Consider the following 21,357-nt stretch of genomic DNA (forward strand, 5'->3'; position numbering starts at 1 on the left):
GTATCCTGTACGAGGACTCCAAAGTCCCACTGCATCTCAGAACTTTGAATTCTTTCCCCATTTAAATAATAGTCTGCCCGTTTATTTCTTCTGCCAAAGTGCATAACCATACACTTTCCAACATTGTATTTCATTTGCCACTTCTTTGCCCATTCTTCCAATCTATCCAAGTCTCTCTGCAGACTCTCCGTTTCCTCAGCACTACTGGCACCTCCACCTATCTTCGTATCATCAGCAAACTTAGCCACAAAGCCATCTATTCCATAATCCAAATCGTTGATGTACAATGTAAAAAGAAGCGGCCCCAACACGGACCCCTGCGGAACACCACTGGTAACCAGCAGCCAATCAGAATAGGATCCCTTTATTCCCACTCTCTGTTTCCTGCCAATCAGCCAACACTCTATCCACATATGTAACTTTCCCATAATTCCATGGGCTCTTATCTTGTTAAGTAGCCTCATGTGTGGCACCTTGTCAAAGGCCTTCTGAAAATCCAAATATACAACATCCACTGCATCTCCCTTGTCTAGCCTACTGGTAATTTCCTCAAAAAATTGTAATAGGTTTGTCAGGCAGAATTTTCCTTTAAGGAATCCATGCTGAGTTCTGCCTATCTTGTCATATGCCTCCAGGTACTCTGTAACCTCATCCATTACAATCGACTCCAACAACTTCCCAACCACCAATATCAAGCTAACAGGTCTATAATTTCCTTTTTGCTTCCTTGCCCCCTTCTTAAATAGCAGAGTGACATTTGCAGTTTTCCAGTCCTGCAGAACCATGCCAGACTCTATCAACTTTTGAAAGATCATCGCTAATGCCTCTGCAATCTCCACAGCTACTTTCTTCAGAACACATGGGTGCATTCCAAATGGTCCAGGAGATTTATCTACCTTTAGACTATTCAGCTTCCTGAGTACTTTCTCTGTCCTAATTGTGACTGCGCACACTTCTCTTTCCTGTCACCGTTGAGTGTCTGGTATACTGCTGATGTCTTCCTCAGTGAAGACTGATGCAAAATACTCGTACAGTTCCTCTGCCATCTCCTTATCTCCCATTACAATTTCTCCAGCATCATTTTCTATCAGTCCTATATCTACTCTCATCTGTCTTTTACTCTTTATATACCTGAAAGAGCTTTTAGTATCCTCTTTGATATTATTTGCTAGCTTCCTTTCATAGTTAATCTTCTCCCCCTTAATGACCTTCTTAATTTCCTTTTGTAAGGTTTTAAAAACTTCCCAGTCCTCTGTCTTCCCACTAATTTTTGCTTCCTTGTATGCCCTCTCTTGCTTTAACTTTGGCTTTGACTTCTCTTGTCAACCACAGTTGCATCCTTTTTCCATTTGAAAATTTCTTCTTTTTTGGAATATACCTGTCTTGCACCTTCCTCACTTCTCGCATAAACTCCAGCCACTGCTGCTCTGCCGTCTTTCCAGCCCGTGTCCCTTTCCAGTCAATCTTGGCCAGTTCCTCTCTCATACCACTGTAATTTCCTTTACTCCACTGAAATACCGACACATTAGATTTCGGCTTCTCTTTTTCAAATTTCACAGTGAACTCAATCATGTTATGATCACTGCCTCCTAAGGGTTCCTTCACCTCAATCTCTCTAATCAGCTCCAGTTCATTACACAATACCCAATCCAGTACAGCTGATCCCCTAGTGGGCTCAACAACAAGCTGTTCTAAAAAAGCCATCTTGCAGACATTCTACAAATTCTTTCTCTTGAGATCCAGTGCCGACCTAATTTTCCCAATCCACTCGCATGTTAAAATCCCCCACAATTATCATAACACTGCCCTTCTGACAAGCCTTTTCTATTTCCTGTTGTAATTTGTAGTCCACATCACTGGAGCTGTTTGGAGGCCTATAAATAACTGCCATCAGGGTCCTTTTACCCCTGCGATTTCTTAGCTCAACCCATAAAGATTCTACACCTTCCGATCCTATATCACCTCTTTCTAATGATTTAATACCATTTCTTACCAATAAAGCCACGCCTCCCCCTCTGCCTACCTTCCTATCCTTCCGATACAGCGTGTATCCTTGGACGTTCAGCTCCCAGAGACATGCATCCTTTAGCCAGGTCTCAGTGATGGCCACAATATCATACCTGCCAATCTGTAGCTGTAGGACAAGATCATCTACCTTATTCCTTATGCTGCGTGCATTTAAGTATAACACCTTAAGACCAGTATTTGGTACTTTTTGCTTTGATTTCACTGCAACTTTATTGCACTGCAACTCATCCCAATGGCTACAAATTTGCCCCATCACCTGCCTGTCTTTCCTGACATCCTTACTGCTCATTATCTTAGATTTATTTCTGTTTTCCCCTTCCTCCGCTCTGTCATTCCGGTTCCCATCCCCCTGCCGAATTAGTTTAAACCCTCCCTAACAGCTCTATTAAACTTTCCTGCCTGGATATTGGTCCCGTTTGGGTTCAGGTGTAACCTGTCTTTTTTGAACAGGTCATACTTCCCCCAGAAGAGATCCCAATTATCCAAGAATCTGAAGCCCTGCCCCCAGCACCAGTCTCTCAGCCACGCATTCATCTGCCTGATTCTACTATTCTTTCCCTCGCTAGCGCGTGGCACAGGTAGCAATCCCGAGATTACTACCTTGGAGGTCCTGCTTCTCATCTTCCTTCCTAACTCCTGGAAATCTCTCTTCAGGACCTCCTCCTTTGTCCTATCTATGTCTTTGCTACCAACATGTACTAAGACAACTGTCTGCTCACACTCCTCCTTCAGAATATTCAGGACCCGATCCGAGACATCCTGTACCCTGGCACCTGGGAGGCAACACACCATGCGGTTATCTCTATCAGGCTCACAGAAACTCTTGTCCATTTCCCTGACTATGGAATCCCCTATGACTACCGCATTCCTCTTCTCCCTCCTTCTCTCCTGCACAACAGCACCAGGCTCAGTGCCAGAGACCCGGTCACCGTGGGCATCCCCTGTCAGGTCATCCTCCTCAACAGCATCCAGAACAAGGTATTTTTTGCTGAGGGGGACAGCCATAGGTGTGCTCTCCACTATCTGGGCATTTCCCTTCCCTCTCTTGACAGTGACCCAGTTTTCTGACCCCTGTAGCCTAGGGATGACTACCTCCCTGTAGCTCCTGTCTATCACCTCTTCACTTCCCCTGATAAGCAGTAGGTCATCAAGCTGCAGTTCCAGATCTCTAACTCGGTCTCTGAGGAGCTGCATCTCGGTGCACCTGGCGCAGATGTGGCCATCAGGGAGGCTGGAAGTCTCCCAGGATTCCCACATCTGACACCCTGAACAAAGCACTAACCCTGCAGGCATGCTATCTAATTCTACAGGAATGAAACATGAAAAATAAGTCTACTCACCCACTGACCTCGCCAAACAAACAAACTTTTTAAACCGTTAGCTCGTACTGTTAGCTGTGAGAGTCCTGCTGTTCCTGTCTGTTGGGGCTGATTCGCGAAGGGGGGGGGGGGGCGAGAAAAAAAGAGTTGGTGCTTCGCTCTGGCCTCTTCCCGTTTACCGCCGAAGCCCGTTGAAGACAAAGCCCTACATTCTGCTACCGCTCACTCCGCTGTCCACTGTATAGGGTGGTCTCCCTTTTGAACTCTCCGCACTGTCCTGTTGACGTTACACGCCTGTGCAGTCTCGTCCTTCTTGCACTCAAAGAAGTTTTTAAAAAAACTGCCTTCCTTCAGAATTCAGCTCCCACGACGCTCTGTAGTCCCGATGCAAAAGACCTAAAGCACCTTTAAACTACACCCTTTCTCGCCAAAGCCTGACCAGTTTATATGCTTGCTTAGCCTGCAAGGTCCAGATCTCTAGAATGATTATAAATGAAGAGTCACGTGATAGTGTTACCTTCCTCAGGGATGAATGGCAGAATTACAAAGTGGTTATTATCTAAAAGTTTTTTCTTTATATTCCAGGAGAAGGTATTGATAATTTCTGGAATGTCCTCCTTGAGGGAAGAATCTGTGTGGATGATATTCCAGCAAATCGTTTCGATACAAAGTTCTGGCATGACACTGATGACAACAAAGCAGGAAAAATGATCACAAAACGAGCAAGTTTAATTGAAGGGTAATGAAGTATAAAGCAATTCATAAAATGTCAAACTGAATGATCAAAGTATTAATAATTATAAATCAATTTAGAGTAATAGATAATCTTGAGGTCTATTTGAATTCATAAATAAATCACCATCACAATGCTATTTAAAGATTTAAAAGTGAATCAGAGGAGAAAGTCATCAGTGCTGATAAGTAATCAGCACTTATTACCAGTGCTACAGGTAAGAAAGTGGATGACACAATTGGTTAAGCTTGGTTAAATCAGCACAGTTAGAGAATCAACTGTATTGGAAACAAATTTAAGTTATTTTCAGCCTGACTATAAATGGCACTGAAATCAAATACCTCTGATCTGGCATTTGCCTTCAAATTATGCCAGACTTAGTTTATTGCTTCTCATTGATCAAACTTCTAAAAGAATGCATGACTTTACACTTCCCTATTAAAATAATTTTCAAGCGGATTAATTATTGTTGAATGAAAGTGACACTTCTCTAGAATATCCACATTAGCACGAGAAAGAGAATTACTGTGGCAAATTACTTTTTAAGTGAACTGAATGATTTTGTTTTGTTTAGAAATCGTCAGATGCATTTACAGTACGTCAGCAGGTGAGCACCTCAGAATATCACTGGCCTGCAGTTAACACAGACTTTTTATTTACCTAATAGGTTTAACGAATTTGATCACAAGCTCTTTAACATAAGTCAAACAGAGGCCAATAGTATGGACCCACAGCAGAAACTTCTGTTGGAGTGCACATACAAAGTGTTTGAGAATGCAGGGATGCCCATGGAAAACATCAGTGGGAGTAAAACAGGTGTTTTCATTGGTGAGTAGACATTGCCAGACCATGTGAACCAGTATAAGATGTTTCCACCCTCAAACTTGTTTCGTCATTTGTATATCAGCTACAGTAAGAATATTCTGTATATAAAATTACAAAAAGTGCAAAAAGTGAGCAAAAATAGTGAAGTAGTGTTCATGGTTCATGGACCTCTCTGAGGTCGCCCTTTTGCAGCAGGGAGAGTCATCTCTAGCAACTCAGGCTCTCTAATTTGAGGCAACGTTCCTGTGAATTCTTTTCACAGTCACTCTAGATGAATCATATCCTTCCTATAGTGTGGTGACCAGATTGCCCACTGGTGTAACCTGACCAATGTTTACAGCAACTGTAACATGATGTCCCAACTCCTCTCCTCAGTGCTACAGCTGGGGAAGCTTTTGTCATCACCTGTCTACCCATGTTGCCAGTTTTAAGGGACACCATACTGGTACCATAGGGTCTCTCCGTCAATAGGACTTTCCAGGATCCAGCCATTCACAGTGCTTATTTTGGCCTGGTTTAACTTCCTGAACTGCATCACTTTGCACTTATCTGTTTCAATTCCATCATCATTCTATTGACCATTTTCTCAGTTGGTCTATAAACTTCTGTAATCTTGGATAATATGCTAGCAATCTTGGTGTCATGTACAATCAAACTGAACATGCCACTTGCATAAATTGCTGAATGATGAGCAAGGAAGGACTACACTCTGATACCTGTGGCACAGCACTGATGCAGGTCTCTGATCTGGACAACGATTCTCCACTGCCATCCTCTGCCTGTACTACCAAACAAATTCTGTGTCCAATGCAGAACCTCTGTCGAAGACTTTGCTAAACTCCATGAAGACAGCATCCACTGCCCTGCCCTCATCAATCCTCTTAGATACCTCCACAAAATTTTGGTTACAGAAATGTTATGTGGTAATCAGTATGATTTATTAATGCATTAAGTGGGTATTTACATTGGTGAAGATGGAGCCTAACTATGTCTGGAAGGTTTCGTTTGTATACATCATGGATTTGAATGTGAAGTGTTTAGATTTTATGTATCTTTTGGAGAACAGCTGCTTTATTTACATACCTAACTGTGTGCATGCAGTCACAGGAAATTGTTGTGTTAATTACACATTAAAACTGTGAACTCCACTAATGTTTCAACAGTAAAACTTATTTAATAAAGTATAAATGTTTGAGAGTGAATGATGGTAGATAGGAATTATAAATTTTATTATAAGTGACTTTAAAGTGAAGTTGTCAGGGATAACTTGTGTTATCACAAGTTAATAAAAATAAGTGTTGGGCATGTGGCCAAGTTAAGGTGTTTGTCTAGTGATCTGAAGGTCGCTAGTTCGAGCCTCAGCTGTGGCAGCGTGTTTGTGTCCTTGATCACTTGGCACTTAATCACACATTGCTCTAGTGTCTGTGCAAGGAGTGACGCCCCACACAGACTTCCAATCTGCACCTTGTAAGGCATGAAAGTACCCGTCACAGGCCTCTCATGGTCTGACTTGACATTCCCTCCCTATCAGGGATAAAGACAAAAGGAAGTAGAGCTGGAAGAGAAAGGATTGTAGAAGTAACTTTATTAATGATTGCCAATGAGTATTGGAATTTCTACACAGTGTGATACATTGCATAACCTCTGCAAACGCATATACAATTGTCATTTGACATTTCATCATTGTTTTCTCTTTAGGACTCATGAATCGTGATTTTGAGGGGATTTCAAATAGTGTCGCCAACAAAATCACCCATTATAATGGGACGGGGTCAGCAATGAGTATTGCGGCAAATAGGATTTCTTTTGCTTTCAACCTTACTGGACCGTCATTGGCTATTGATACAGCATGCTCTTCATCGCTTGTTGCTTTACATTATGCTGCTCAGGCTATCAAGCAAGGTACAAGGATTTTTTTTATTCAGTTACTTTTACTCTTGTTACTATAATGCATGAAATAAATTTGATTGTTCATACTGTAGCTTCACTGACCTCTATCTGAAGAAAGTTGAATGGAGTCTTACGAAACTGCTTCAGTCAATTGTCTCCAGGTCATTGTCTCCCACACCATCACTGAGCTCATTAGCTCTGGGAATCTCCCATCTATTGCCACAAACCTCAAGTCGCTTTGCACCTTAGCTTTTTGTATTTTCTCTCCATTTAGAGATGGAAAGGGACTTGGGAGTCCCTGAAGGTTAATTTGTAGATTGAGTCTGTGGTGAGGAAGGCAAATGCAATGTTAGAATTCATTTCAAGAGGACTAGGATATAAATGCATGGATGTAATGTTGATCTTTATAAAGCACTGGTGGGGCCTTACTTAGAGTATTGTGAGCAGGTCTGGGCTCCTTATCTTAGAAAGGATGTGCTGTAACTGGAGAGGGTTCAAAGGAGCTTCGCAAAAAAAGATTCCAGGATTGAATGGCTTGTCATATGAAGAGTGCTTGATGGCTCTGGGCTTGTATTCACTAGAATTCAGAAGAATGAGGGTTGACCTCATTGGAACCTATTGAATGGTGTAAGGTCCTGATTGAATGGACATGGAGAGGGTATTTCCTATGCTGGGAGAATCTCTAATGCATGAACTAAATTTGATTGTTCAAACTGTAGCTTGACTTAGCTCCATCTGAAGAAAGTTGAATGGAGTCTTATGAAACTGCTTCAGTCCATTGACACCTCACCTTTAGATACTCCTGTTATAATTCCTGGCCTGCTTTTCTACACTGCTAATTAATCACTATTAGTAACTTTGCAAGGAAATGGTGGGACAGGAGCAACACCACATGGATTCTTTTTCTAAGGATGAGATACTTCAGAGGAATATGTTGTACTCTGAAATGTAATTAGTTAGCTTAGCAAATCTCTGATCTTTAGTTGTAATTTAATGCCACACAAGAAAGTAACAAAACTGAGCCACAACATTCTATCTTCCTTCAAGCTACACCTAGAGCTTAGAACATAGAACAGTACAGCATAGCACAGCACGGGAACAGGCCCTACAATAGTGTGTCAAACCAGTGAAAATGTACATCAAAACCCCCCCAAAAATTAATATCTCCTACCTCAACAATGCCCATATCCCTCAATCTTTCTCATTTACACATGCCTGTCCAAAACATCTCTTAAAAGCCTCGAATGTATTTGCCTCTGCAGCTGTACCAGGCAGTGCATTCAGGCACCCACTGCTCTCTGAGTAAAAACCTTGCCACACACATCCCCATTGAGCCTACCCCTTCTCACCTTCAGTGCAAGCCGTCTGATATTAGACACGTCAACAGCAGGAAACACACACTCCCTGTCTACTATATCTATGCTTCTCATAATCTTATAAAACCTCACCCTTTGGCACTTCAGAGCAAACAACCAGGCAGCATCCCAGTTAACCTCTCCAAAGCCTCAACATCCTTCCTACAGTCAACCAGAACTGTATGCAATACACCAGATGTGGATTAACAAGAGTTATACTTGCAACATAACCTCTTGGCTTTTGAACTCAATGTCTCAACTGATAAAAGCAAGCATTCCATTAGTCTTCTTGACCCACCCTATCGATCTGTGTTGCCACTTTCAAGGAGATATGAACTTGGATCCCATGATCTCTATGCTCAGCAACACTGTTAAGGGTCTGAACTGTTTCAACAATTTTTTTGTATCACGAATTATTTTATTCAAACCTTTCCTTGTACATTTGTATTCACGTAGACTCTGATTCCCACTTGTGTCCCTCAGGTGATTGTGAGATGGCAGTTTGTGGGGGTGTGAGCTGCATTATTGAGCCAAGAATCAATGTAGCACTCAGCAAAGCAAAAATGATATCTCCAGATGGAATGAGCAAACCATTTTCCAACAAAGCCAATGGATACGGAAGAGGTGAAGGTTGTGGCATTTTGCTGTTAAAGCCACTAGCAAAGGTAACACATTTTATCAGATTCTTTTTATGTCGACAAAGTGTATTTAAATATTGGTGCTTATTGGAAAACTATTCTTTTAATATTAACATACTCATTAACCCTACCAACAGGCTCAGAAGGACCACGACCATATTTGGGGTGTAATAGTCTGTAGTGCAATCAATCAGGATGGCAGAACAGTCACACCTATCACCAGACCCTCCCAAAAGCAGCAAGAAGAATTACTGAGGAGCATTTACCCCAGAAGTGTTGACTCTTCACAGATTCAGTACATGGAGGCTCATGGAACCGGAACACCAGCTGGTGATCCGACTGAAGCAGCCAGCATATCAACTGTGATTGCACAATCCAGACATACAGATTTTCCTCCACTTACAATGGGGTCAGTCAAAGGAAACATTGGTCACACTGAATCAGCTGCAGGTGCTGCAGGTTTAATTAAAGTTCTCCTCATGATGCATCATGGAAAAATTGTACCATCACTCCACTACTCCAAGGAGAATTCGAGCATCAATGCAAAAGCTTTGAACCTACAGATTCCAACTACTGTGATGAACTGGGAAGGAAATGGGGAGAAAGGGAAGATGGCAGGGATCAACTCATTTGGATTTGGAGGGACAAATGCTCATGTAGTTGTCAGGCATTTCGAGCAAGATTCTGGTCAAAACTCTGTACAAAAACCACTTGAAATATTTGTGCTTTCCGCTGTCTCCCAGAATTCAGTTAGAATGATGATAAAGGATACAAGTAACCAAATAAGGGAAAGTGAAGACATAATTCTTCACAACCTGGCGTACACATCTGCATGTAGGAGAAGCCATAAGAATTACAGATACAGGAAAGCATTTATTGCTTCTTCCCTTGAGCATCTCCAACAGCAGCTTAGATCAGCTGTAGATAGTGAAGTGGCTCAGACCAAAGCTGATGTTAAATTGATATTTGTGTTTTGTGGCAATGGTGTTTTATATCAAGGTATGTGCAAACAACTTCTACAAATAGAACCAAGGTTCAGGGCACAGATCAATGAGATAGACAGAATACTCCAACAATACACAGACATCGACTTAATGGAGTTAATAGAGAATGACTGTGATGACTTCACAAAACCAGATGTAGCACAGCCGATACTTTTTGGCATCCAAGTTGCTATAGTGACTCTTCTGAAGTTTTGGGGAATTGAGCCTGACATTATCATTGGACACTCAGTTGGAGAAGTAGCTGCAGTATATTGTGCCGGAATACTTTCATTACAAGATGCTGTAAAGGTGCTTTACCACAGAAGTGCTTTACAATCAACAGTAACAGGAGGGAAAATGTTGGTGGTTAGTAATTTGCCTGTGAAGAAAGTGTCAGATAAGCTTGATTCTTATTCAGGAAGACTCTGCATTGCTGCATTCAATAGTCCCTCATCATGCACAGTGTCAGGAGATGCCGATGCAATAGACAGATTGTATACAGATTTGCACAGTTCATTTGGTGACAAAAATGTATTCCTTCACCTTCTGGATGTCCCTGCAGCATATCACAGTCATCTAATGGAACCAATTTTAAACCAAGTGGAAGAGAGTATCACCAATTTACAGAAACATGAAACGAAAGTTAAAATAATTTCCACTGTTACTGGAAAGTTGGTTGCAGGAAATGACTGTGTGACAGGAAAGTATTGGTCCAGAAATATAGAAAAACCTGTTCTTTTTGAACAAGCCATTAGAGCTGCTGTTGCAGAGGTAAATGATGCTGTGTTTATCGAAATAGGACCTAGAAGGGCCTTACAAAGGTACATTAAAGAAATTGTAGGAAATGGGGCTCAGGTTTTCCCTGCATTGCAGCCACAAAGAGATTATGAAACCCTGCTTTCAGTTTTGTCAGGGCTTTTCCAAATGGGATACAATCCTAATTGGCAAAATTTCTTTGAGGAATGTGAGATAGTTCCAACATTGTATCCATGTTATAAGTTTGATCGCACTAAGCTTAGCATTGATTTTGAAGATTTCAGGCATGGTGACAAAAATGTGTCATCTATAACTCATCCACTTCTCAGTAGTTCAAGCAGAGATGGCAAAGAGTACAGCTACAATCTCACACTAACAAAAGCACCGTACTTGTTGGAGCACAAAAACAATGGAGTGCCAATATTACCTGGCTCCATGCACGTTGAGCTTGCATTAGCATCGACCTTGGAAAGTATTAAGCCAAAGATACCCCTCAGGTTGTGCCAATTGAGTATTTCTTTCTTGAAACCCTGTATTGTGCAACCAAACTCAACAGAGCTCAAAGTCCAACTTAACAGGAAAGACAAAGTGACTGAATTTACTGTTATGGCATCAGCTGTTTCTTATGCAAAAGGAGAAGTTCACCAAAACATGGAGAACATGGTTGAAGAAAATATTCTTTCAGTTGAGCATATTTTGCAAAGAGACAATGTTAGAATAAGGGCAGAAAATATCTATGATAATATCTCGAATTTAGGCTTCCAATATAGTTCAGTCTTCAGAAACCTTGGAGATGTGTTCTGCTCAGATGAACTACAGGAAGCTATAACATATGTTATGGTACCAGATGAACTTGTCCCACAGATGCACGAGTTATGCATTCATCCAGTTATTTTAGATTACTACATGCAAATGGTTGGTATTCTGGCAATGCAAATATCAAACCTGAGAGCAGGGTTCCCAACTTCCATTGGCAGTTTGGTGGTATGTCAACCAATGCAACAGGAAATGATAATATACATGAGAACCTGTAAAACTACTGCAGAATTTTTTGAAGTTTCTGGGGCATTTACAGATAGAAAGGGCACAGTAATTGCTGAATTAAAAAATGTCAGAATTACGTTCCTTGGGCAAGGCAATTCCACCGTTTTTAATAACATTTCCTATGAAAATATTTGGAAGGAAACTGATCACCTTGCCAAAGAAGTAGATAGTCGTTCTACACCCAAATCATTAGTATTTGCCGATAACATTGGGATTGCTAAAGGTCTGCAAAAGCACTTGCATAGGCAATCCTTTTATATACCTTACCAGGATCCAGAGACCTTGATGGATAGAGAAGTCACACACATTTTGCGACAGTACAATGTGACTGATTTGAACAGCTTTGATGAAGTGTTGTTCTTGTGGGGCATGAAAAACATTACTAACCAGAACAGCAAAGCAGTAGTGGACCATGTCAGCAGCTGCTGTGAGGTTTATCGGCAAATCCTTCAACTGGTCCAAGGACAAAAATCCTCAAAGTCTGTTAGAACAATCACCTACAGGACATCTGAAAATGCAGTGGATCAAATCACTGCAGGTTTTGCCTTATGGGGCATGACCAGATCATGCCTTGTCGAACTTCAGGAGATTGCTTTTCAGCTGATAGACATATGCTCTACTAATGAGGCCGATATTGCAGTTTTAGCTAACGTAATCAGCCTGCCTCATACTTACCCTGAAGTAATGATTCGACTAGGAAAGGTACATGTTTCTTGTATCAAACGAGCAGCTACTATAAATTCCAGCAATATTTTCAGCATTGTACCTTATTCTGGTTATGAAAATGTAGTTTTCCAGACAATGAATCCTTACAAAGTTGTAGATTTTCACGCAAAGCCACAAGAATGGAAAATGATTGAGCCTGTAAAACAAACAGCTTATGTTAAAATTGATGCAATGTGCATTCATTCTTCAGATTATTTTCCAGTCAGTCTCTCTGTTATGAACTTTGGACAGACATTGTACTGGAACACAACTGTAACTAAAGGATATGAGCTAATTGCTCTGGACTTCAGTGGTACAGTCACAGCAGTCAGCAAAGATGTAAAGTCCTGCAAAGTAGGAGATCATGTTGTTATATGCTACCCCGTTGCTGCATTTTCAACAGTAAGTGTTCCTGCAACCGTTTGTTTCCAAAGCAGCAAAATTCCATTTCTGAAGCAGACACCCTGTGTCTCATACTTCATACTTGCCTGGGAAATACTCCATAACATCTTACCTCCTCTTAAGCATCAGAAGTGCTTGTCAATTCTCTCCTCCAGCCCAGAATCTTGTCTCACTAAGGTGCTGTCTCTGACAGCTGAGTCATTGGGCTGGAAAGTACAGGTTCAAACAGAACCTGGTGACTTTTCACAAGCATATCCTCATTCCGATGCTTTGCTTTTCCTGCCACCTGTTAACGCAGCTCTGGTCACAAGGGTTGTTAGCAACTTTTCCGCTGGGTATGTTGTTGTTCTCTTTGACAACAACCAGGCATTTGAAGCTTGTGAGAACATTCTTGGTTATGAAAAGGAAAATGTTCAAATTCATTTCTTGAAGGTAACTAACATACTGAAAAAATGGTATCTGAAAAAATCTGCTGATGATGTTTATAAGTGGATGAGATCGTTGCGGTTACAGAGCAAACAGCTTGACTTTCCAAGGATTAGTTTTCACTCAGTGACCTGTGATGTAGGTGAATGTGGGGAAGACTCCTACTTCACCTGCAAAGCTGTCTCAGTTGTGGATCTGAATACAAATGCATTAAATGATAAGATTTCAGAGATACCTGTGTACCACAGTCACAAACAACTTTTTCATAGAGATGCAGCATATATCGTGACAGGGGGGCTTTCGGGGCTTGGCTTTGAGACAGTAAATTTTATTGCTAAACATGGGGGAGGATATGTCATTATTTTGTCACGAAGCATTCCAACTACTGAGAAGCAAGAAGAATTTAAAGAACTCTGGAAACAATTTGGGACAACTGTGCTTAGCATTACCTGTGATATCTCAAACTTGTCAAATGTTGAGTTAGCCATCAGTCGTTTCCTTCATTCCTTCCCAAAGATCCCAATTAAAGGAGTGTTTCACAGTGCTGTTGTCTTACACGATGCCCTCATGCAAGCTCTAAATAAATCATTGTTCGATAAAGTTTTGGGTCCAAAGATTGCAGGAGTACTGAATCTTCACAGTACAACAAAATCCTTCCCACTGGATTACTTTGTCTGCTACTCATCAGTTGCATCATTCATTGGGAATTCTGCCCAGGCAAACTATTCTGCAGCAAACTCTTTTCTTGACATTTTTGCGCATTACAGGAGAACTCAGGGACTAGTAGGGCAGTCTATCAACTGGGGTGCACTGAACCTTGGCCTATTACTCAATAAGGATGGCATGCGAAGATTTCTGGAATCAAAGGGGATAATGATTTTGGAAATTTCAGAAATTAACCAATGCCTTGAACAGTCCCTCGTACTAAACAATCCACAGCTTGCTATCTGTAAATTTAATTTCTCCAGTTTGAATGCTAATGTTGTTTCTCAAAATCCAGCAATCAAAGCACGATTTTATTCCCTTATGAAGGATGAAATCAGTAAATCACAGGTCAATTCAATGGCAGAATTACCCAATAATTCACAGAAGACCCCTGAGGAGTATGTAATTGAATTGTTGAGTAAAGTGAGCAATGCTGACCCTAAAAAGTTCACAAAAGAAACTTACCTTTCCAGCTTTGGTCTTGATTCCATGCTGAGCATAACAGTGCAAAATCGTATCTATCAGGAAAAAAATATATATTTGCCATTAGTGTCATTTCTTGATCCAAATACAACAGTAGGTACTGTCGTGACTCTGCTTGAAAAGCACAGTTTTGGCTAGTCTCAGTGTGTAGAAACAAATCTGATATGCATAAACCTTAAAGTGTTAAGCCTGATGAAATCACCATGTATTAAGACAATTATAAATGTTTGCACTGATAACCGAAATGATAAATTTCCACCTGAGTCTAAAATAGTATCTTTTTTTGGCATTGCCACTGACTATGTTTTCTATGATGTCCAAATAAACTTTAAGTGTTTCTAATGTTACAACAGCTTCGTGATTCTGAAAATTTTAAGTTTATGTTTAAGTTTATTAATGGTCAGACTCTCAGAATATAATATTAATGGTTAGAGTCTGACAGCGTGGAGGATCTGAGAGATCTTGGGGTCCGTGTCCATAGAACACTCAAAGCTGCTGCGCAGGTTTAAAGTTAAAAATTTAAAGTTTTTTTTTCTCTCTCTATGAATTGATAAGAGGAGAATTAGCTGCCTTTTTTTTATTATATACTACATATTAGCTTAATACTATATATGATTTTGATAATGTCTATTTCACTTCCTGTTTGTATTGTTACTGATATATATTTGAGATAATTCTCCTATTGTTTGTATGTATGCTATTTTTAAATCAATAAAAAGATTAATAAAGAAAGAAAGAAAGAACCATGGAATTGAGTTCAAAAGCCGTGATGTAATGTTATAGCTATATAAGACCTTGGCCAGACCCCACTTGGAGTACTGTGTTAATTTCTGGTCAACTCACTACAGGAAGGACGTGGATACTATAGAGAGAGTGCAGAGGAGATTTACAAAGATGTTACCTTTTCTCCTTGGAGCGATGGAGGTTGAGAGGTGACCTGATAGAGGTGTATAAGATGATGAAAGGCATTGATCGTGTTGATAGCCAGAGGCTTTTTCCCAGGGCTGAAATGGCTAACACAAGGGGACATATTTTTAAGGTATTTGGAAATAGGTACCGAGGGGATGTCAGGGATAAGTTTTTCACACAGAGAGTGGTGGGTGTGTGAAATGCACTGCTGGTGACGGTGGTGGAAGCAGATACAATAGTATCTTTTAAGAGCCTCTTAGATAGGTACATGGAGCTTAGAAAAATAGAGGATTTTTTTTTCCCTCTAGAGAAATTCTAGGCAGTTTCTAGAGTGGGTTGCATGGTCGGCACAACAGTGCAGGCCGAATGGCCTGTATGGTGCTGTAGATTTCTATGTTCTATATTCTATTTAATAGTGGAAAATAATAAATATGTTGTTCTTGATTAACTTTAAACACTGTCAATTCTTGTGGCATCCATTTTACAAAATGAATTGCACTTTAAGAACCAAGTAAGCTATTCTGAATCTTAGATATTGAAATGGTACATCAAGAGTGTTAATTCTCTAGCATTGAATGCTTTTCCATTTCTATCTATTTATAGTACAGATATTTTAAAATCATGCAGTGCCATTTTGAATTATGAATGGATTTCTTGTACATGTAATTTGCAAGGCAGTCACAACTTACTTCCCGTGGTTCCAGTGTGGCCTCCTCTATATCGGAGAGACCGAAGGTAGATTGAGGAACAACTACATCAAGCACATCGTTCCATCCATAATAGGGAGGATTTCCTGGTGGTCAACTATTTCAATTCCACTGTCCATTCCCATTCTGATATGTCAGTCCGTGGCAACCTTTACTGCCACATGAGGCCACTGTCAGGTTGGAGGAACAACACTATCCAGCTTCTCATTCAACTGTAATGCCCCAACTGTCCCTACATAACATCTGATAAATGGTTTTACCTGCTCTTCTTGTTCTGGTGATAACTATTTAGTCTGTTTATTTGTTCGTATTTATTTAAATTTGTTTATTGACCTTTGCACTAATTGTTGATTATGTTGTCTGTTATGGTATTGTCCTGTGTTTTATGTTTGGCACCAAACCTCAATCAATTCTGGTATGTTTCACGTACTGGCAATGAAGTGATTCTGATTCTGATTCCGTCTGAGTAGCCTCCAACCTGACCAATGAACATCAATTTCTCTGACTTCTGGTAATTTCTCCTCGTTCCCTTTCTCTCATTTTCCATTCCCTATTCTGGCTCCCCTCTTAACCCTTCTCATCAGCTTCGAATCATTGCCCTCCGATGTTCCTTCTCGTTCCCTTTTTCCATGGTCCATTCTCCATAAGTTATAGGAGCAGAATTAGGCCATCTGGCCTATCAAGTCTGCTCCACCATTCAATCATGGCTGATACCTTTTTTTTAATATCCTCCTCAACCCCAGTTCCCTGCCTCCTCCCCGTAACCTTTGATGCCATGTCCAGTCAAGAACCTATCAACCTCTGCTTTAAATACACCTAACGCCTGGCCTTCACAGATGCATGTGGGAACTAATTCCACTAATTCACCACCCTTTGGCTAAAGAAATTTCTCCTCACACCTGTTTTGAGGCTGAGCTTTCTTGTCCTAAGCTCTCCTACCATGGGAAACATCCTTTCCACATCTACTCTGTCTAGGCCTTCCAACATTCAAAAGGTTTTAATCAGATCCCCCTCAACCTTCTGAATTCCAGCGAGTACAGACCCAAAGCCATCAAACGTTCCTTGTATGATAACCCTTTCATTCCCGGAATCATCCTTGTGAACTTCCTCTCGGCCCTCTCCAAAGCCAGCACACCCTTACTAAGATGAAGGCCAAAAACTGTTCACAATACTCAAGGTGAGGCCTCACCAGTGCCTTATAAAGCCTCAGCATCACCTCCTTGCTCTTGTATTCTAGACCTCTTGAAATGAATGCTAACATGGCATTTACCTTCTTCACTACTGTCTCAACCTGCAAGTTAACCTTCACTGTGTTCGGCACAAAGTCTCCCAAGTCCCTCTGCATCCCAGACCATGGATTTTCTCCTCATTTAGAAAATAGTCCATATATTTATTTCTACTACCAAAGTGCATGACCATGCATTTTCCAACATTGTATTTCATTTGCCACTTTCTTGCCCATTCTCCTAATCTGTTTGTCCCCTCCCCCCTTTTCACTTCATCACCCCTCTCCTATTCACCTAACTTCCCCCTCATCTGGCTTCACTTTTCACCTTCCAGCTCGTACTCCTTCCCCTCCCCACACCTTCTTATTCTACAAACATTTGTAGCTCCTTTCCCCCTTTCTGTCCAGTCCTGATAAAGGGTATCAGCCTGAAGCGTCAACTCTTTATTGCTCTCCATAGATGCTATCTGACTTGCTTAGTTCCTCAATTTTGTGTGTGTTGCTCTGAATTTTGAGAATCTGCAGAATCTTTGTGTTGGTAATTTTCTTTCTTGTATGTAGGCACGATCACACGATGAGATGCCATTCAGATATTTCTGTTATTACTATCCATTCTGTACATAACACAATATTACAAAATGCCTTAAATAGTATTCATCACCTAATATTTTACCAAATGTCACACTCTGGTTGAAACATTGCTCTGAAATTATTGATAAACATTTTACAAAAGTAGTTTTCTTAACTATAAAGTAAACCCAAAATGTTTAAGTACATATACATTTGTGAATGTTTCTATCAGTCTAAAATATAATTTAAAAATCTTACTAATTCTGAATGAACTTCAAGAAATTGCTGTATACTGAAAATCCATGCCCCGATCATCATCATTCCAGTAACCTCAAGCACTGATATTCCTCATTCGGGTCATAATGATGGAGATAGACAATTGTAATAATGCAATAATTAGGCCATCTTCCCCATTGAGACTACTTCACCATTTCAACATGGCTGTTTTACTATCCCTCTCAACCCCATTTTCCTGCCTTTTCCCTGTAACATTTAACACCCTTACTAATCAAGAACCTATTAACCTCTGCTTTAAATATGCTGAATGATTGTGGCAATAAATTCCACAGATTCACTGTCCTCTGGCTGAAGAAATTTCTCCTCATCTCTCTTATAAAAGGATGTCACTCTATTCTAAGGCTGTGCACTCTGGTCTCAGATACACCTACTATAGAAAACATCCTCTCCTTGTCCAGACAACTTAGACTTTTTAATATTCAATAGGTTCAATGATAATCCCTCTTCCCTCCACTCCTCCCCACCATTCTTCTTAACTCCAGTGAGTACAGGCCTGAGCCATCAAATGCTCCTCAAAGTATTCCCTTTAATTCCTGGAATCCTTTTCGTGAACCTCCTATGTACCCTCTCCAATGCCAGCACATCTTTCTTTTCAGATAAAGGGCCCAAAACTGCTCACAATGCTCCAAGTGCGGTCTGACTAATCCCTTATAAAGGATTTTTACTTTTATATTCTGGTCCTCTTAAAATGAATGTTAATATTGCATTTACCTTCCTTACCACAGACTCAATCTGCAAGTTAATCTTTAGGGAATCCAGTACAAGGACTCCTGAGTCCCTTTGCATCTCTGATTTCTGAATTTGCTCACTACGTAGAAAATAGCCTATGCCTTTATTCCTTCTACTAAAGCGCATGACCATTCACTTATCCTACACTGCATCCATCTGCCACTTTCTTGCCTAATCTTCTAATCTGTCTGAATCCTTCTGCAGACTCTCTGCTTCATCAACACTACCTGCCTCACCACCTGTCTTTGTACCATCAGCAAACTTGGCCATAAAGCCATTAATTCCATCATTCAAATCATTGACATATAATGTGAAAAGAAGCAGTCCTAACGCTGGCTCCTATGGAACACCACTATCATCAGCAGCCAACAAGAAAAGGCGCTCTTTATACCCATTCGCCTCCTGCTAGTTAGTCAATCTTTTATCTATTCTAGTGTCTTTTCTGTAATATTATAGGCACCTTATTACATGTGGCACCTTATTAAACATCTTCTGAAAATCCAAATAAACAACATCCACTAACTCACTTTTACCTGTTCTGCCTGTTATTTCCTCAAAGAATTACAACAGGTTTGTCAGGAAAGATGTACCCTTAAAGAAACCATGCTGACTTCAGCCTATTTTAACATGTGCCTCCAAGTACCCCATACCTCATCCTTAATAATGGACTTCAACATCTTACTAATCACTGAAGTTAGGTTAACTGGCCTACGGTATAATTTCCAGTCTTTTTCCTCCCTCCCTTCTTAAAGTGTGGAGTAATATTTGCAATTCTCTGGTCCTCCAGAACCATTTCAGAATCTAGTATTTATTGAAAGATCACTACTAATGCCTCCATAATCTCTTTAGATACCTCTTTCAGAACGCTGGGGTGTAGCCCATCTACTTTCAGACTTTCAGTTTCTCAAGAACCTTCTCCTTTGTAACTGATTATGATCACTTGAGTCGAGTGAGATATCTTCCTGTGGAGTTGTCTATATTGGTGGGTCCTCAGGTAGCTGTTGTGGCTGATCTGGGATCCACATATTCTGGTGCAGTGTGGGCAAGAGTAAATGGCAGCTGTGGTTAGTGGGTGGGTCTTTTGGTTGTTTGGTCTCTCCTTTCACAGCTGCCTCTAGTTCTAGTCTCACCCAGCCTCAATGGAAAAAACCTCCTTGCATTTCCCCTATCTATACCCCTCATAGTTTTGTATACCTCGGTCAAATCTCCCTTCAATCTTCTACATTTTAGGGAATAAAGTCCTAACCTGTTCAACCTTTCCTTATAACTCAGGTTCTCTAGTCCTGGCAACATTCCTGCAAATTTTCTCTGCACTCTTTCAACATTATTGACATCTGACCTGTTGGTAGGTGACCAGGACTGCAGACAGTACTCCAAATTGGGCCTCACCCACATCTGATATAACTTCAATATACTGACAGCTACTGTATTCAATGCTTTGATTTGTGAAGGCCAATTTTCCAAAAGTATTTTGTATGACTCTATCTACTTGAGACACCACTATCAACCAAGGATGCCACAGTTGTAGGCTCGGGGGTAATTACAATGGTCCTGTACAAGTGGGAAGTGTTGTATCCACCTGCACTGAAGGGGAACTAATATCGTGGAGGGGAGATCTGCTAGTACTACTTGGAAGGGTTTAATGTAGTCTGGGGGAAAGTGGAGGGCATGGATATGGAAAACTGTGGCAAATGGGAAAATTGTAGCAAAGATATTCCTTGCAAGTTCAGTAGCCAGAACAGGCAGGAAACAGTAGCTAGAACAGGCAGGAAATGAGGAAGACCTGATAGACTAACCTGCATTTATTTTAATGCAAGAAGCCCAAAGGTAAGACAGATGAACTCAGAGCATGGATATTACAATTATTACAGAAACATGACTAAGGGGTAGGCATGATTGGCAACTCAGTGTTCTGGGGTACCGATGGGTAGAACGTAGAACTATGAAAGGAGTATTCCCTCTTGATTGGTCCACATTATAGGGCCTTCACTATGCAAATGACCCAGATGATGTTAATTTAGGCAAATTGGCAGCTGAATAATTTGAAAGGCTTATCATATGAGGAGTGTTTTATGGATTTAGGTCTCTACTCACTGGAATTCAGAAGAATAAGAGGTATCTCATTGAAATCTATTGAATGTTTAAACACCTTGATGGAGTGAATGTAGAAAGGATGTTTCCTATAGTGGAGGAGTCTAGAAGACACAACCTCAGAAGAGAGGGATGTCCATTTAGAACAGAGATGGGAGGAGTTTCTTTAGCGGTTTCTTTCACAGTGGTGAATCTGTGAAGGTCAAGTCATTGGGTATATTTAAGGCACAGAGGTTATGAACATATCTTATGGTATGGTCTAAAGGTTACTGAGAGAAGGCAGGAGAATGGGTTGAAAAAGTATCAGATGTGACTGAATGGCGAATTTCTGCTCCTACAGTTTACGGTTTATGGAGACCACTTCTGTGCACAATTTGAATGCAGCCTTTGACCATGAATTGCTGGTTGCAGTGGAAACTGTTTCTAATCTATTCTGTTGGAGTCAGTTTGGCCTTTCCTTTTGTTATGCCAGTAGAATTAAGTCATTGTCTATGACTCCTCTTTGAGTATTTGTGAATGAGAAAAGTGATGTGCAAG

General features: G+C 40.7%; 1 protein-coding gene across 1 annotated transcript in view; it reads left to right on the forward strand.

Annotated features, from left to right (window-relative positions):
- The window catches only part of LOC140195724 (uncharacterized), an 88,044-nt gene extending 66,911 nt beyond the window's left edge, over nucleotides 1-21,133 (forward strand). The window contains exons 2-5 of the mRNA XM_072254432.1: nucleotides 4,748-4,908; nucleotides 8,634-8,815; nucleotides 13,045-14,394; nucleotides 21,086-21,133. Coding sequence (XP_072110533.1) covers nucleotides 4,748-4,908; nucleotides 8,634-8,815; nucleotides 13,045-14,394; nucleotides 21,086-21,133 — 1,741 coding nt within the window. The remainder of the gene's footprint in view (nucleotides 1-4,747; nucleotides 4,909-8,633; nucleotides 8,816-13,044; nucleotides 14,395-21,085) is intronic.
- The last annotated feature ends 224 nt before the right edge of the window (nucleotides 21,134-21,357 follow it).

This window comes from Mobula birostris, chromosome 3 (assembly GCF_030028105.1).
Source record: "Mobula birostris isolate sMobBir1 chromosome 3, sMobBir1.hap1, whole genome shotgun sequence".
NCBI lineage: Eukaryota > Metazoa > Chordata > Chondrichthyes > Myliobatiformes > Myliobatidae > Mobula > Mobula birostris.